Source organism: Choloepus didactylus, chromosome 2 (genome assembly GCF_015220235.1).
Source record: "Choloepus didactylus isolate mChoDid1 chromosome 2, mChoDid1.pri, whole genome shotgun sequence".
Taxonomy (NCBI): Eukaryota; Metazoa; Chordata; class Mammalia; order Pilosa; family Megalonychidae; genus Choloepus; species Choloepus didactylus.
Genome location: NC_051308.1, coordinates 213,715,456 through 213,733,595, shown reverse-complemented (window position 1 = coordinate 213,733,595; position 18,140 = coordinate 213,715,456). Strand labels below are relative to the sequence as shown.

The 18,140-nt window shown below is 36.7% G+C and overlaps 1 protein-coding gene across 2 annotated transcripts in view; it reads left to right on the top strand.

Annotated features, from left to right (window-relative positions):
* The window catches only part of LOC119527573 (protein argonaute-3), a 180,672-nt gene that overhangs the window by 43,109 nt on the left and 119,423 nt on the right, over positions 1–18,140 (top strand). For both annotated transcript variants that reach the window (XM_037827736.1, XM_037827735.1), the window contains exon 2: positions 62–233. In XM_037827736.1, the coding sequence (XP_037683664.1) occupies positions 62–233 (172 nt within the window). The remainder of the gene's footprint in view (positions 1–61; positions 234–18,140) is intronic.

The following is an 18,140-nucleotide window of genomic DNA, read 5'->3' as shown; positions in this document are numbered from 1 at the left end:
TTGACATGATAATCGAATGCAACTTCTAATAGTGTTACTCTTTTTTTCCTTCCCTTGGCAGGACCCGTTGGGGCCCAGCCCCTACTCATGGTGCCCAGACGACCTGGCTATGGCACCATGGGCAAACCCATTAAACTGCTGGCTAACTGTTTCCAAGTTGAAATCCCAAAGATTGATGTCTACCTCTATGAGGTAGATATTAAACCAGACAAGTGTCCTAGGAGAGTGAACAGGTAAGAATCATTAAGCTGCAGAGATGATTTATTATGGATAATTGTCTTTGCTTTATTAATTACTCAAGTTTTACCTTCTATATCTGAAAACCAATGATAACGTATAATAGTTTGGCCAAGAACACATGCTAAATTGTTTTGAAATTGATTTACTTCAGAATTGTGATGGTGGGAGAAATTCTGCATATTGTCTTGGAATTATTTCATTATAAAATGAACTCACATTTATATTTCCTGCAATAATAGAAAAAGCCCAAGTAATTTTTATGTGCTCTTGAAATCAGGCTGAGCATCCTGAATATCTTTTCTCTCTTGCTGTTAGCAATATGTATCTGTCCTTTTTTTTTCTCCCCATTCCACCCCCACTTCATTTACCCCATTCTTACTGTTGCCTTTGAAATGATGGTGGTGGTGGTAGCAGTGGTGGGTAAAGATGGAAGTTACCATGATTTTGTGCTTTCTGTTTGCCTGTTTCTCAACTCCTGTCTTTTCCCTACTCTTGTACAGGAACAAGCATATTGATATATAAAGATTTGTCAGTGTGCTTTCAACAAGTTCCCTCTCCCAGTGCCATATATGACTGTTCTGGTCTAGGAAATATAGGGAATATAAAAGGAATTTATGATATAATGTATACCAAAAAGGAGGTTAGATTCCAGTTTTAAAAAAAAGAGTTAAGGACAAAACATTTAGATAACAATATGATAGTTTAGCATTTTGGTTTGTGCCAAGTACCCCAGCCTTTTCTTATTCATTAAACATGTTTAAGAACCTCTGTTCAAAAAACATATGGTTCTTGCTATCATGAAATATGTAATTTATTAGAGAAGATATGATTTATAAGAAATATGAAGGTCTCATATCTTTTTCTTGGGCTTGCCATCCTAATTCTTAGCATCACAGTTATACCTGAAAGTGATTGAGCTCTAAGAGACTTTGTAATAACAAGTGAAAAAACACATATGAATGTCATAGTTAACTTGTAATGCAGAGTTCTTTGTGATATCAGGAAGGGAGTTGTGGAGTATTACAATTGGAAAGAACCTAAGAAATCAGCTAATCTTATATCTTTTTATAGCTGAAATCCAGAAATGTTAAGGACTTACCCAAGAACAGTTCTAGTAGCAAAGATGAGATGAGAGCTCCAGAATCCTGATTTGGTTGTCCTTAGAAAATATTTTGCAAAGGAAGAAGAAAAGAAATTGAGTTAATCTAAAACAATTGGTAGAATTTTGGATCGCTATAATAAAGAGAAATTGTTTTTTAAAGAGGGGCATCATTACCAGGTACAATGGTTGGAAAGAACCAGGTGTAGTGAGCCAAAGCCAGGCTTAAGGGAAAGATTCTAGTCAGGTATTACCTTTTAAGTTGCCATCTATGAATAGATTCTGAATCTATCTGTAGCCTCCACCTCTTTCCTGAGCTTCAGACTAACACCAGAAAGTTCCTAAAGTGCTTCAAACACAACTTGTCAAAACAACTCATTCTCTCTATCCCCACTTCTTGCTCATACTATTCATGTTTGTTTTTTTTTTTCCTGTACCTATTCTCCCAATATAGACCTTCCATTTCCTTTTTCTCCTTTTGCTTGTCTTTCAGAAATTGTTCCCTAATCTGGCCCCTCTCCATCTACACTGCTACCACCTTGGTTTTAGACCCATATTTCTTATCTAGTCTATTATAACAGTCTTCTGTTTGGTCTCCCTAACATCTCTCTCTCCATTCTAGTTAATTATCCTCACTTCTGGCATAGTTGCTTCTAAAACTTTAATCAGCTCCTGGTTGCCTACAGAATAGCATATCTTTCTTTGTTTGGCTCTAACCAATGTCCTTTCCACATTTTGCAACTCTTATCTGGGATGCCTTCCTCTCCCCTTGTCTCTCTGGCAGACTTCTTTTATTTTTTTAAGATAAACTTTTTGAACTCTGCAGACACATGACCTTGTATACTTGACACATACTTCCCTTATGGTATTTATAGTGCAGTGTTGTTATCGCTTGCTTTCCAACACAACCTCTTCATGAAAAGGAATGTTCTTATCATCATTATCTTGGTAGCTCTGGTCTTAGGTTAATGATTTGCACATAATAAATACAGAATAGAGTGAATTAAATGCTTATCAAAGTAAAATGGGATGGGTGTGATGGTGGGGGGCAGGAAGAGAACTGGAGACTATAGAGAGCAATATATGCCCAAATATGGATTTTTCATTACTCTGCTCTTCTCTCTTAGGATCCCTGACAAAACTATAAGGCTAAGTTTTATCTTTGTTTCTTTTCTCTCCCTTTTGTATCTTTCTTTCTGCTGGCTCTCACCACTTACTGGGATTTAAACTGCTTCATGGTGCACTCTCAAATTTCCATTTTCTTATCTCTCAGAACTGAGATGCTAATGTATAAATTTGGATGAAGAATAATCCTGACCCTCCTGTTACATTTTGCATTTTAAAAAGGCATTTATTAATACAAGTAAGTCTTTTAACTGATAGAATGTCTAAGACAGATATTTCCAAGCTGAATTTGCTTTTAGGTAACAAAATGTGTGGAAATTGAGGGGGTGGTGGGAGGTGGAGGGTTAGGGGTTAGAGAGACAGCAGTAGAGGTTTTTTGTTTGTTTGTTTGGTATTCCAGCTGAGTTTATGAGAGACTGGAGCAATGGCACTAATATTAGGTAAAAAAGAACAAAATTGTTTATTGGATATTTTCCTTCCATACCTAATTATTTTGGGGGGGGAGGGTAAGGGTGTATTTGTGTATTTATGTGTAAGTGAAGTTGCCTAGAATAGATTTCCCGTGTAGACGATTAACTTGTTAGTTAAATTTGGAGAAAAATATGTATAATAAATTGGCGTGATACATTCTGGCTTTAAGTTATGATCCTGTTGACACCCTAACTTCATTCCATCTTGAAGTTGCTTTGTTTTATTATATTATTTGCCAGAAATAGCAAAGGATCCACAATTCATATGTTTCCAAGTGGAAATTTTTTAACATATACCTTTTATTTGGGTTTTGATTGGTACTGTAAGACCTCTTTGGGACTCTAAAAATGACATACGTCAGCTTTATGCTTGTCAATGACAGCTATTTTTTATGCTTTTTTAAAAATTCAGTTTTATTGAGATATATTCACGTATCATACAGTCATCTGTGGTGTATGATCAGCTGTTCACAGTACCATCATATAGTTATGCATTCATCACCCCAATCTATTTTGTGAACATTTTCCTTATACCAGAAAAAGTAAAAATAAGAATAAAAAATAACAGTAAAAAAAGAACACCCAAATCATCCTCCCCTCCCCCTCTATTTTTCAGTTAGTTTTAGTTCCCATTTTTCTACTCATCCATCATATGCTGGATAAAGGAATATGATCCCCAAGGCTTTCACAATCACACTGTCACCCCTTGTAAGCTACATTGTTATACAATTGAATGACAGGTATTTTTAATAGCTATCAACTCAGTTTTATGTCAACATCTGCAAAACTTACTCTCTTAATTCTTTTCAACAGACTTAATTTTGTCTTTAGTTTTTGTAATATTACTGCATGACCATTTAGCTAAAACTGTCGGTGTGCTTCTGAAATTGGTGGTTTAGTTAAGCTCCTAAACTTCAACAACTGGAATTCTAGAAGTTAGAAGGCACTAAATATACTTTACAATTCCTTTCAATGTTAGTTAAACAGTTAAGGGCTAATATGCAGTGGTTTAGTTATGTCTAATTTTAACCTATCCAAAATGGATAAAACTAGGACAGGAGGCAGGGCAAGATGGTGGCATAGAGAGGTGTGGAATTTAGTTACTCCTCTAGAACAACTAGTAAATAGCCAGGAACAACTAGTGAATACTCTGGAACAACTGTTCGGGGACATCTGTGACTGGCACACGTCATACAGTAGCCTGGAATGGGTGGAATGGCTGAGATCACAGCATAGAACTGCAAGTAAAGGTCCCCAAACTGCAGTGCTGGTGCCCCTCCTCCACTGGCATGGCAGGCTGAGCTGAAACATTTCCCTCTGGAAAAAATCAGGTTACCTAGATCAAGGGAAAGTAACTCAACCAATCTCCAATTGTGGTTTTAATTAACAATTTTGGACTACTGAATACAAGCTACAAGCACAGATAAACCCAGAACAAGCAGAAAAGAAACCTGAGGTTCCTCCCAGCAGAGAGGAGGCAGGGCTGACAGAAAAAGAACCAATACATAATAAATGAAAACAGGCTTTTGAAGATAGCTGAACTCAAAATACTGGAAAATAGCTATGTCCCAAGAAAAGGGGCAGAGATCTGGGTACCAACACTGGCCAACCAGCGAAACTGGGGAGCTGGGAACTGGCTCTGAAAAGAGGCTTTCTCTCTTTTTTCTTTTTCTCTCATTCTAAGTAGCTCGTTAGAGAAAACCTCTGGCATTTTCAGTTATCAGGGATGACCCAGGCAAGGGTGGATTTAACAGAGTCAGAGAGACAAAGGAGGAATTCAAGTATAGAAGAGGACTCCTTAAAGGGTGAATCTTCCCTAAGAAAAGGGGGGGTGGGTCCCAGTCCAAGTGGCTGCCCTCCTTCAGAGAATTCAGACCACAGGGCCTGGAAGAAAAATAAAAACAAAACAAAAAACCAGAAACAACTTAAGCTTGGCTTCTTATACCGTCAGCCCCTGGCCAGGACAGGGCCCACTGAAAATTAAAGGGACCACACCTCTTTATACCAGTGGGGAGCTGTGGGCTGACAGATGCCACCCACTGGGGAGGATAGGAAAAGCACAGAGTCTGGAGGCCTAACAGGAAAACCTGACAATCTCATGGGTCTCACCCTTGGGAAAACCATGCTGAATACAGCCTTCTCCTGAGACCTGGGCCCCTCTGGTCTGGGAAAATCTGATTGGGGAATCAAGGAAACCAGATGACAACAAAAAATTACAAGTCTCGCTAGGAAAAATGAAGATATGGCCCAGTCAAAGGAACAAACTTACACGTCAGCTGAGATACAGGAATTGAAATAACTGATTATTAATCAAACAAATCTTGTAAATCAGTTCAAAAATCAAATCATTGTGTTGAGGGAAGGTATGGCAAAAGAGATGAAGGATAAAAAGACATTGGGTGAACATAAGGAAGAACTTGAAAGTTTAGAAAAACAGTTGGCAGAACACAATACAAGAGATGAAAAACAATGGAGACATACAGTGACAGATTTGAGGAGGAAGAAGAAAAGATTCATAAACTGGAGGATAGGACATCTGGAATCCTATACACAAAAGAACAGATAGGGAAAAGAGTGGAAAAATAGGAGCAGCATCTCAGGGAATTGAATGACAACATGAAGCACATGAATATACTTGTCATGGGTGTCCCAGAAGGAGAAGAGAAGCGAAAAGAGACAGAAATAATAATGGAGGAAATAATCAATGAAAATTTCCCATCTGTTATGAAAGACATAAAATTACAGATCCAAGAAGTGCAGTGTACCCCAAACAGTATAGATCCAAATAGACCTACACCAAGACACTTAATAATCAGATTATCAAATGTCAAAGGGAAAGAGAATTCTGAAAGCAGCAAGAGAAAAGCAATCCATCACATATAAAGGAAGCGTGATTAGATTATGTGTGGGTTTCTCAGTACAAGCCATGGGGGTGAGAAGGCAGTGGTATGATAGATTTAAGATACTGAGAGAAAAAACTGCCAACCTAGAATTCTATATCCAGCAAAACTGTCCTTCAAAAATGAGGGAGAGCTCAAAATATTCTCAGACAGACAGAGAGTTGGTGAACAAGATACTTGCTCTACAGCAAATACTAAAGGGAGCACTACAGACAGATAGCAAAAGACAGGAGAGAGAGGTTTATAGCACAATATTGAGCAATGGTAGCACAATAATGTAAATACACTGAACAAAGATGATTGTGAGTACGATTAAAAGAGGAAGGTTGGAGCCATCTAGGATACCATAAGGAAAGATAGAAGATAAAGACTGGGACTGTATAATTTAGTGAAACCTAGTGATTAATGATTGTGATTGAATGTACAAATATATTTTTACATGAGGGAGAACAAATAAATATCAACTTTGCAAGGTGTTAAAAATGGGATGGTATTGGGAGAAAAATACAGTCAATGCAAACTACAGTCTATAGTTAACAGTAACATTGTAATATGCTTCCATTAATTGTAATAAGGCAATATATCAAAGCTAGATGTCTTTAAGAGGGGGATAAAAGGGAGGGGCATGGGATTCTTAGCATTGGTGTTGTCTGACTTTTTTATTGTATTTATTTTAATTTTTTCTTTTGTTGCTTTTTAATTTTCTTTTTTTTTTTTTTTTCCCCTTAATGGTGCAGTGCCTCTGGAAGGCAGTGTGGTTGTTCCATAGTAAGCTAAGCATGAGGTTGCCATATGGTCCTGCAGCTCAGTTATTGGGTATATACTTGGAAGAACTGAAAAGAGGGACACTAATGGACATTTACACAGTGGGGTTTATGGTGTCAGTATTTATTCATGATTTGCATGGATGGAGGTGGCCTAAGGGTACGTCGACTGATGAACAGAATGACCAACTGTGATGTATACATACAATGAAATATTGAGCTGCTACAAGGGATGAAGTTTTGAGGTGTATGGACATTGAGGACAGTATGTTGAGTGAAATAAACCAGAAATGAAAAGGCAAACATTATAATGCCTCACTAATGTGGACTACCTATAAGGTGCAAATTCTGAGAAGTGAGTCTGAGAGCATAGGTTATCAGGAGGGGGCTTATTGTAAAGGTTCCTAGATTATGAACTCTTACAGCAGTTACATCTATTCCTGAGTTGTGATAGCTGTTTCTAAATTCTGAGAGGCTGAGCTCTTTGTGTATGACCCAGATAGTTCTTGGAACTTTGGGTATCTGTGTGACACCTGAGACTCAGAGCCAGAGTCCGGCAGCTCTGAATGTCAGCATTATCCCATACAGCAAATGTTAAGGAGTCTGAAAAAAGAGGTCAGCCTTCAATTAGTGATATGCACGAAATGGACTTGGTTAGGACTAAGGTAAATCAGACTAAAAGGTAAAGGATGATATTGACGGTGTTTTTAAAACTTCAGCTTCTGTGAGAGACCAAAGGAAGAGATAGATGTTTATTCAGTGCAAAATCTGTATTTTTTGTAACGTACTATATAATTTAACTTGTATGGTCAGTTTATTCAAATAACATAATTACATTGAATGTTGATTAGGGAGTGAAATCTGGTTGGTTTGTACAGGTTAGCGTGAAATCCCAATACATCCCAGAGTAATTTGGGCAGAGAATAAAAATGTATTTGCAAAGCACCCTTGAGGGACTGGGGAAAATGTGGAAATATTAAATTTCCCCACTTGGGGAATTAATGATATTCTCACAAGCATTGGGGGCTACCAATTTAGAAGGCCAAGTCTTCGATCTTGGGGCTTCCCCTTATGAAGTTTGTTACTGTGAAGGAGAGGCTAAGCCTACTTAAAATTTTGCCTTAGAGTCAACCCCAGAAAACTTCTTTTGTTGCTTAGATGTGGCCTCTCTCTCTAAGCTAACTCAACAGGTAAACTCACTGTCCACCCCCCTATATGGGACATGACTCCCAGGGTTATAAATCTCCCTGGAAATGTGGGACATGACTCACAGTGATGAGCTTGGCCGTGGCATCGTGGGATTGAGAAAGCCTTCTTGGACCAAAAGGGGGAAGAGAAATGAGACAAAATATAGTTTCAGTGGCTGACGGATTTCAAATAGAGTTGAGAGGTCATTTCATTCTTATGCATTATATAGATATCCCTTTTTAGTTTTCAGTGTATGGAATAGCTAGAAGGAAATACCTGGAACTGTTGAACTGTAACCCAGTAGCCTTTATTCTTGAAGATGATTGTATAACTGTTGTCATACAGTCACTGTGTGACCATGTGATTGTGAAAACTTTGTGGCTCCCACTCCCTTCATGCAGTGTGTGGACAGATGAATAGAAAAATGAGGAAAAAAGTAAATGAATAATAGGGAGGGATGGGTGATATGGGATGTTTTGGATGTTCTTTTGTACTTTAACTTTTATTATTCTTTTTTGTGTATGGTAATGAAAATGTTCAAAAATTGATTGTGGTGATGAACACGCAGCAAATAATGGTACGTAGAACAACTGATTGTACACCATGGATGAGTGTATTATATGTGAATATATCTCAATAAAATTGAATTTAAAAAAATCCAAAAACAAAACAAAACAAAAAACCTAGGACAAATTGTTGAGTGTCTTATTAGTGTAAAGGTTTTTGTTGCCTTCTCTGAAGTTATAGTGATTCTCTTATAAGTGGCTTAAGTTTTTTAATATTTAAATCAACACATAACGACGTTTCTCTTGTTCACATGCCACATGCACAAATATTTGGTACCATGCCATTAGCCATAATAGAATAATGTATTTATAATAGTCAAACAAGTTTTCACTTTAGTCAGAGGAGTTTTCTTTGACAGAATTTCCGGAAAATGCTTGTGAATCATTTGTGAGTCAACTACTCTCCAGATTTGTTCTTAAACTTTCCCTCTGTTGCTTTTTTTTTCTTTTTGTCCTTTTCTTTCCCCTTTTTGGGGGGAGCACATTTCTTTCCTTCCTTTCTTTCCCTGTTAAGTGATTTTGATTGAAAATCATTGTGTGGTCCAGGAGCATGTTTATTAGCAGATTTCAAGTGTTACTTGTTTTTTACAAGTTAAATGATCTCATCCACAAATCAAATATTTTTAGAAATATTAATACTTAAGAGTAAGAACTCTATAACTTGAGATTTTATGCTAACTTGCATAAATACTGCACTACTAAGTATATAGGAGATAAGTTTTGAGCAGATTTATTTAGTAATTCAAAATCTTTGAATGGTCAAATAGATAAATAGGGAAAAAGTTATACAACAGTATGATTATAACTGTAAGATCTATTTTAAACATGCATAAAGATTTGAATTAGTTGGTAGTAGATTGTGGATGAATTTTTTTACTCAATTGTCTTTTATTAATTAAATAGACTATTAGAATCATTCTACATTGTGATTACTGTTAGTTACTAGTCTATTATTATGATTAATGCCATAGTGCTAAATATTTTTGCATATGGCATATGGTTGCAATGTAAATAATGATCATTGAATCTTAGAAGGAAAAAGTAAAGCTGTATTGATATCATTTTGGCTTTTAAATGGAAATATCAGCTCAGCAGAATGTTTGAAGTAATCTCTTTTCTGCTGTTAATAGGAGTATTGTTGGCCTTGTGTTTTAGTTGGGTAGTTCTCCAAGAAAGGGGCATACTTTTTTTATAACAACTTTATTGAACTTTAATTCACATGCCACACAATTCACCCATTTAAAGTGTGCAATTCAGTAGCTTTTAGTATACTCACAGAGTTGTGCAACCAGCACCACAATCTAATTTTAGAATATTTTGTCACCCTGAAAAGAAATCTTGTACTCATTAGCTGTTATTCCCAATTGTTCCCCTTCCTGCAGTCCCTGCCAACCACTTACCTGCTTTCTTCTTTTCACTTCATGTGTTTTCAGGGTTGTAGCATATATCAGTACTTCATTCCTTTTTATGGCTAAATAATATTCCATTGCATGGATATAGAAATAGTACATTTTGTTTATCTGTTCATCAATTGCTGGACATTTTGGTTGTTTCTACCTATTGGCTATTATGAATAATACTGCTATTCATGCGCTGTGCATTCATATACAAGTTTTTGTGTGGACATAAGTTTTTATTTCTGTTGTGTATATATGTAGGAGTAGAGTCGCTGGGTGTGCTTTTTGGCCATTTGTGTATCTTTTTTGGAGAAATTTATATTCAGATCTTTTGCCCATTTTAAAATTTGGTTATTTTTCTTTTTATTATTGCATTTTAGGAGTTCTTTATTATTTCCTGATACAAGTCTTTATCAGATGTATGGTTTGCAAAAGTTTTCTCCCTTTCTCTATGGTGTCCTTTGAAGCACAAACATTTTTAATTTTAAGTTTTAGTATTTGACTATTTCAGGGAAATTATACCATACAAAATATGTCACCTTGTAAACAAGTTTTATTTTCCTTGTTAGTTATTCACTTGGAAGGGAGGAAAGCTAACAGATGGTGATTATGTCATATCTCAAAGTTATTTTAGAGTAGCAATTAAATAAATTATTCAGTACAAATTATTCTTTTTTTGTCTAGTATTCCTACAATATATTTGAAACTTATTTATATATTTATAAATAAATATATGTCTAAACATCAGACTTGTAGATAGGTATTATTCCTATCATCTATCCATATGGGTAGATTTAAATAATAATAATAGATGTATAGTGTTCCATTTTATGGATGTACCTTCATTTGTTTAACAGTCCCCTATTAGTAGACTTTTAAGTTGCTCAGTTTTTGTTTTTTGTTGTTATTTTTGGTTGAATCAAATGAATATAAACCAATTATCTGAATTTACTATATGATTTAAAATTTAACTTAAAGATCATCTTTGTTCTACATACATCAAGCCACCTCTTTTGAATCTTCTCTGCTTTCATTAACTGTTTAGTTTATTGTGCTCCTATTTTGTGTCAAACACTGTGCTAGGATCTAGAAATAAGATAAATAAGACATGGCCCCTGCCAAAGATTTCATAGTCTGTATGGAGTAACAAGTTCTGTGAGATTTGCATTATGTACTGTGATAAAAGAGTACTGTAATGATTCCTGCCTTTGGGTAGGGAGGAAGATGGGGTACAGTATATGGTATCTGAGCTGGAAAGTTAGTCTTTGGTTAAGAAGAAAGAATATTTCCTGTAGAGAGAGCATGAGTAAAGATATACAATGTCTGTAACAGAAATAGACTAGTATGACTAGAGTAACTAGAGATGATACTGAATAGTTAGCCAGGGAGTAGGTTATAAAAGATCTTAAATGCCATGCTAAGACTTGTAAATTTAGAAACAGGAGCGCACCATTGGAGGCTTTTAAGCAACTGAGAAGTATCTGTATTTAAAAACAATTGATGGCAGTGTGGGGAACGAATTAGAGAAGAGAAAGACTAGAGTCCTAGAGAACATTTGGACTGCAGAACATTGCAGTTGTCTAGATCAGTGGTCTTTCAAACTTTTGATCACAGATCCTGTTAGTTAAAAATATTTGACTATGCACACATGCACACAAAATGTGTGTATATATGTGTCTTAAAAATTATAATTTATAGACATATATGACTATTCTGTTACATAACTATAGAAATATTAAAGGTGACAAACAATATTTGAAATAAACTTTAAAAAATATATTAAATAATTTGAAATTTTTAGATTTATGATACCAAGAACCTTGATTGAATATGTGCCACATGCTTGAACCACAATAAGTTGCAATATGCGAGAATGAATAAATGATTGAGGGCTCCGCTGTTAGCCCTACATGTTGCAGAACTCCCATTATTCCCTTAGGATTTATGGTGTAACATGTTAGACCTAACCATCTGACATGTTCTAACTGATGGCACTGGTGTCAATCCATAATTGTAAATATTAGTAAATCTTAATTTTTAATTCTTAGATGAAAATGAAATACAAATAGTTCTAATTTTTTTTCTCATATACCAGCATACTCCCTGCCACACACCTCTGTTGCCTTTTTTACTGGATTAGAGGTGATAGGTTCTAAGACTTAACTAAAAGCAGTGGTGAGTGGTGATGAAGGGAGGGCATAGATGTACGCTTTAGAAAAAGAATTAACAATTTTGCTGGGGGTGGGGAGGATGGAAGAGATGAGAATGGTTTCATAATTCCTAGCTTGTACAATGGTGATGGCTTTAACAGAAATATAGATGGTGAAAGGAATGGGTTTTTATATTATTTTTTGGACATTAGGAGGTTGAACTGTGGAAGAAATATCAAAGTGCAGAAATTTAGTTGATAATTAGAAATAGATACCTAGAGCTCAGGAAAGAAATCAAAATGGAGATTCAGATTTGAGATTTGTCAGCATGTCAGTGATAGTTTCAAGTTAGGAAAAGGGTATAGAGTTAAGAGGACTGACAGTATATCTTTGGGGATATATGGTTTCAAGTTTGCAAATGAAGACACATACAGATTGGAAAGGAAGAGAACCAGGAAAGTAGAAACTGTTTCAGAGAAGACAAGGCAGGGACCATAATTTTCAAAAAACAAGGGATTGATCACATTGGCTAATGCTGTATAGAAGCCAGGAGTGTAAATGCTAAAAGAGATCATTGCATCTGGCAATTAAGAAGTCATCAGTGGAGGTCTGGTATGGCAGGCAGCCGGAAATAGGCGCAGAGCAGGTGTCTCCAGAGACATGGACTCAGTATAGCTAAAGAAGAGTATCCCTGATATTACTAGAGAGCTAATTGAGATTGAATGTAGAGAGAACTTCCAGAGAAGATGGCAGAATAGGGCATTCCTCACTCTTCCTCCAAAACTGCTAGTTGACAGACAGAAACTGTCTGAAACAACAGTTCTGGGGCTCCAGAGACTAGGGGAGCATTGTATAGCATCCAGGGATGAGTAAATGAAAAGATTGAGAAACTGAGGTAAACTGTGAGTAACTCGCTCCGTGGCTGCTGCTGATGTTCATCCCCAAATCTCAAGGTGAGCTGCCTCGGACAATCTGTCTGCTGCAGACAGAGAGGGACATGGAAGCCCTCCTTCCCAACAGTGGGGGTGGGGGAGAATGGCCAAGTACTGATCGCAGCTTTTGTTCAGCAAATTTAGATCTCTGGATCCCTGTTCTGAAACCCTGCTTTGCCCTACCCAGGACAGGGTCCACTATGGCCATTGTTTCAGCCCTGTCCCTGACAGGGGCGAAGGCAGTAGAGGTTTATAGACATAGAACCTCCGTAGGGCTGGGGGAAAAAAAACAGTTTCCTGAAGAGTACCATCTGCTAGGCAGGCCAGGAAAGTACAGCTTCAGTGAGCTGTCCAAGACGCTTTTTGGTGCTTCTATTGACCCTCTCTCAAGGGCTCTTTGGAACTGGTCTGCACCCCCTTAATGGGTTCCTAGACCTGTTTTTCTGGAAATACTGACTTGGAAAGTCCTCTTCAAAGTGATCCTCCTCCCAGAATTTGCCATCCAGGCAAAAGCAGCTAAAGGCAATGAAAGGACAATTAAAAAAAAAAACAAAAAACAAAAACCTCCTAATAGAAAAAAACCAGAACAAACAGATCAGGATTCCTGGGGGAGGAATAGACAAAAGGAAGCTTTCTCCTGGGGGTGACAACATTACACAAATAGTGCAATCTCAAAAATTGTACCACATATCCAGGGCAAGATTCAGATGAAGAAGAGCTGAAAAAAATGTAATCAGTCAAACATGGACAATCCTAAAGGTCTAGAATAAGTTGAACCAAGTGTCACAGAAAAGCCTTAACTCAAAGCCAATCAACCATATAACCTTAGGCAAGAGAGAGAGAAGCTGACCTTCAGAGTAAACTCATCAAAATAATCACATGCCTAGATATTAGCAAAATATTACAAGCCATACTAAGAAACAGGAAGATACAGCTTTTCAAAAGAACAAATTAAAACTTGGAGGATACTCAGAATTTGGAAAAACTCATCAAAGATATATAAACAAATCTCATAAATCAATTCACGGAAATAAAGGAAAATATGGCTAATGAGATAAAAGGTACTAAAAAAACACTGGGTGAGCATAAAGAAGAATTTGAAAGTACGAATAGAAAAATAACATATTGGAATGAAAAGCACAATAGAAGAGTGTGCCAGTTTGAATGTATTGCGTCCCCCAAACGCCATTATCTTTGATGTAGTCTTGTGGGGCAGACGTTTTGGTGCTGATTAGATTTGCTTGGAATGTGTCCCACCCAGCTGTGGGTGATGACTCTGATGAGTCACTCCCATGGAGGCATGGCCCCACCCATTCAGGGTGGGCCTTGATCAGTGGAGCCATATAAATGAGCTGACTCAAAGAGAAGGAACTCAGTGCAGCTGTGAGTGATGTTTTGAAGAGGAGCTACAGCCAAGAGAGACACTTGAAGAAAGCACAGGAGCTGCAGATGAGAGACATTTTGCAAGATGGCCATTGAAAGCAGACTCTTGCTCCAGAGAAGCTGAGAGAGGACAAATATCCCAAGTGCAACTAAGAGTGACATTTTTGAGGAACTGCAGCCTAGACAGGAACGTCCTGGGAGAAAGCCATTTTGAAACCAGAACTTGGAGCAGACGCCAGCCACGTGCCTTCCCAGCTAACAGAGGTTTTCCGGACACCATTGGCCATCCTCCAGTGAAAGTACCCGACTGTTGATGTGTTACCTTGGACACTTTATGGCCTTAAGACTGTAACTCTGTAACCAAATAAACCCCCTTTATAAAAGCTAATCCATTTCTGGTGTTTTGCATTCTGGCAGCATTAGCAAACTAGAACAAAGAGATTTAAAATACACTAGAGGCATACAACAGCAGATTTGAACAGGCAGAAGAACGAATCAGCAAACTAGATGAGACAACAATTGAAGTGTGACACAGAGAAGAGCAGATAGAGAAGTAATTGGAAAAAAATCCATCCGGGTCTCAGGGAATTGAATGATGGCATGAAGCACACAAACATATGCATCATAGGTATCCCAGAAGGAGAAGAGAAGTGAAAGGGGTAGAAAGAATATTTGAGGGAGTAATGACCAAAAATTTCCCAACTCTTAGGAAAGACATAAATATACATGTCCAAGAAATGCAGTATATTCCATACAGAATAAATCCTAATAGACCTACTCCAAGACACATACTAATCAGAATGTCAAGTGCCAGAGATAAAGAGAGAATCCTGAAAGCAGCAAGAGAAAAGCAGTTTGTCACATCCAAGGAAACCGCGATAAGAATAAGTGTCAATTTCTCATCAGAAACTACGGAGGCAAGAAAGCAGTGGTATAATATAGTTAAGGTATTGAAAGAGAAAAATTGTCCTTCTAAAATGAGGGAGAGTTTAAAATATTCACCGATAAGCAGAAAATGAGAGAGTTCGTCAACAAGAGTCCTGCCCTAAAAGAAATACTAAAGGGAGTTCCACAGGCTGAAAGGAAAAGACAGGAGAGGGAGACTTGAAGGAGAGTGCAGAAATGAAGATTATTAGTAAGGATAATTAAAAGGGTAAAAAGACAGACAAGTAAGTACTTCCTATACAGGAATAATGTTCAATGTTAATGGATTAAACTCCCCAATCAGTATACACAGATTGTCAGAATGGATAGAAAAGTAAGATCCATCTATATGCTGTCTCGAAGAGACTCACCTTAGAACCAAGGACACAGATTGAAGGTAAAAGGTTAAAAAAATATATTCCATGCAAACAGGGACCAGAAAAGAGTTAGGGTAGCTATACTAATATCGGACAAAATAGACTTTAAATGCAAAACTCTTATAAGAGACAAAGAAGGACACTGTATATTAATTAAAGAGGCAATCCACCAAGAAAGAACAACAATCATAAATATTTCTGAACCTAACCAGGGTGCCCCAAAATACATGTCGCAAACACTGGCAAAACTGAAGAGAAATAGATGTTTCTACAATAATAGTTGGAGACGTCAGTACTCCACTCTCATTAATAGATAGGACAACTAGACAGAGGATCATAAACAAAAAACTTGAACAATATGAAAATGAGCTAGACATATAAAGAACATGGCACCTCAAAACAGCAGGATATTCAGTGTTCCAGTTTGCTAATGCTGCTGTAATGCAAAACACCAGAAACGGATTGGCTTTTATAAAGGGGGTTTATTTGGTTATAAAGTTACAATCTTAAAGTGTCAAAGGTAAGGCATCAACAATAGGTACCTTCACTGAACGATGGCCATTGGCATCTGGAAAACCTCTGTTAGCTTGGAAGGCACATGGCTGGTGTCTGCTTGCTTCCAGGTTGCATTTCAAAATAGTATTTTCCAAAATGTTGCTCTTGGGGCATTTTGTACTCTCTTAGCTGCTCTCCTCTTCAAAATGTCACTCTCAGTTGCTCTGAGGTCCTTCTGTCTGTGAACTCCTTTATACAACTACAGTGATCCAGTTAACACCCACCCTGAATGGGTGGGGTAGCACCTCCATGGAAATTATCCAGTCATACGTTTCACTCACAGTTGATTGAGTTACATCTCCATGGAAACAATCAAAGAATTCCAATCTAATCAACACTAATGCATCTACCCCCACAAGACTGCATCAAAGGACATGGCATTTTCTGGGGGACATAATATAGCCAAACCAACACATACAGTCTCGTCAAATGTACATGGATCTTTCTCAAGGATATTTTTTCTCACACAGAAAAAGACTCAATAAATTTAAAAAGGTTGATATCATGCAGAGCACTTTCTAACCATAATGGAATGAAGCTGGAAATAATAAATAGAGAACTGGAAATTCACAATATGTGGTGATTAAACAAAACATTCTTAAACAATCAATGGGTCAAAGAAGAAATTGCAAGAGAAATTAGTAAATATCTTGAGAAGAATGAAAATGAGAACATAACAACAAAACTTGTGGGATACAGTGAAAGCAGTGCTGAGAAGTAAATTTATATCCCTAAACACCTACGTTAATGAATAAAGAGCTAAAATCAAAGACCTGGAGGAACTAGAAAAAAAGCAGCAAACTAATCCCAAAGCAAGCAGAAGAGAAGAAATAACAAAGATTAAAGCAGAAATAAATGAAATTGAGAACAAAAAAACTATTGTTTAAGAGAATTAACAAAACTAAAAATTGGTTATTTGAGATCAGTAAAATTGACAAACTAAGGATTGACAAAGGAAAAAAGAGCATATGCAAATAAATAAAATCACTAATGAGAGGGAGGACATTACTGCTGACCCCACAGAAATAAAAAGGATCGTAAGTTCAATGTAGTTATTTTAGGTTATTAGTTTTTCTTAATCCTTTGCCTTGTCTTGTTTGAAATGTGGGGATTTTGTTTGTTTCTTAATTTTTCAATAAATAAGGTTTTTTTTTTTTTAAAAAAAAAAAGGATCATAAAAGGAATCTATGAACAACTCTATTCCAACAAATTAGATGACTTAGATGTAATGGTCAAATTCCTAGAAACACACAAAACACCCTACACTGACTCTAAAAGAAATAGAAGACGTCAACAGAGTAATTACAAGTGAAGGGATTGTCTCAGTCATTGGAACACTCCCAACAATGAAAAGCTCAGGACCAGATGGCTTCACAGGTGAATTCTACCAATCATTTCAAGAAGAATTAATACCAATCCTGCTCATACTCTTCCAAAAAAATTACACTAAAAACACTACTTAACTCATTCTATGAAGCCAACATCACCCTAATACTAAAGCCAGATAATGATTCTACAAGAAAGAATTACCTTTTCTCTAAAGAATATAGTTGTAAAAATCCTGTACAAAATGCTTACAAATAGGATCCAGCAGCACATTAAAAGTTTTATGCACAGTGATCAAGTGGGTTTTATCCCAGGTGTGCAAGGGTGGTTCAACACAAGAAAATCAATTAATGTATTAAGAAATCAAAAGGGGGAAAAAAAAAACATGATCATCTTGATAAACACAAAGTGCATTTGACAAAATGCAACTTTTCTGAATAACTTCAAAAGATAAGAATAGGCGGAAACTTCCTCAACATGATAAGGGGCATATATGAAAAACCCTCAGCTAAAATCATACTCAATGGTGAAAGACTGAAAGCTTCCCCTCTTAGATCTGGAACAAGATAAGGATACCCAATGTCACCACTGTTATTCAGCATTGTGTTAGAAGTTCTAACTAGAGGAATTAGGCAGGAAAAAGCAATAAAAGACATCCAAATTGGGGAAGAAATAAAACTTTCATTATTTGCAGATGTCATGATCTTATATATAGAACATTCTGAGAAACTTGCAGCAAAGCTC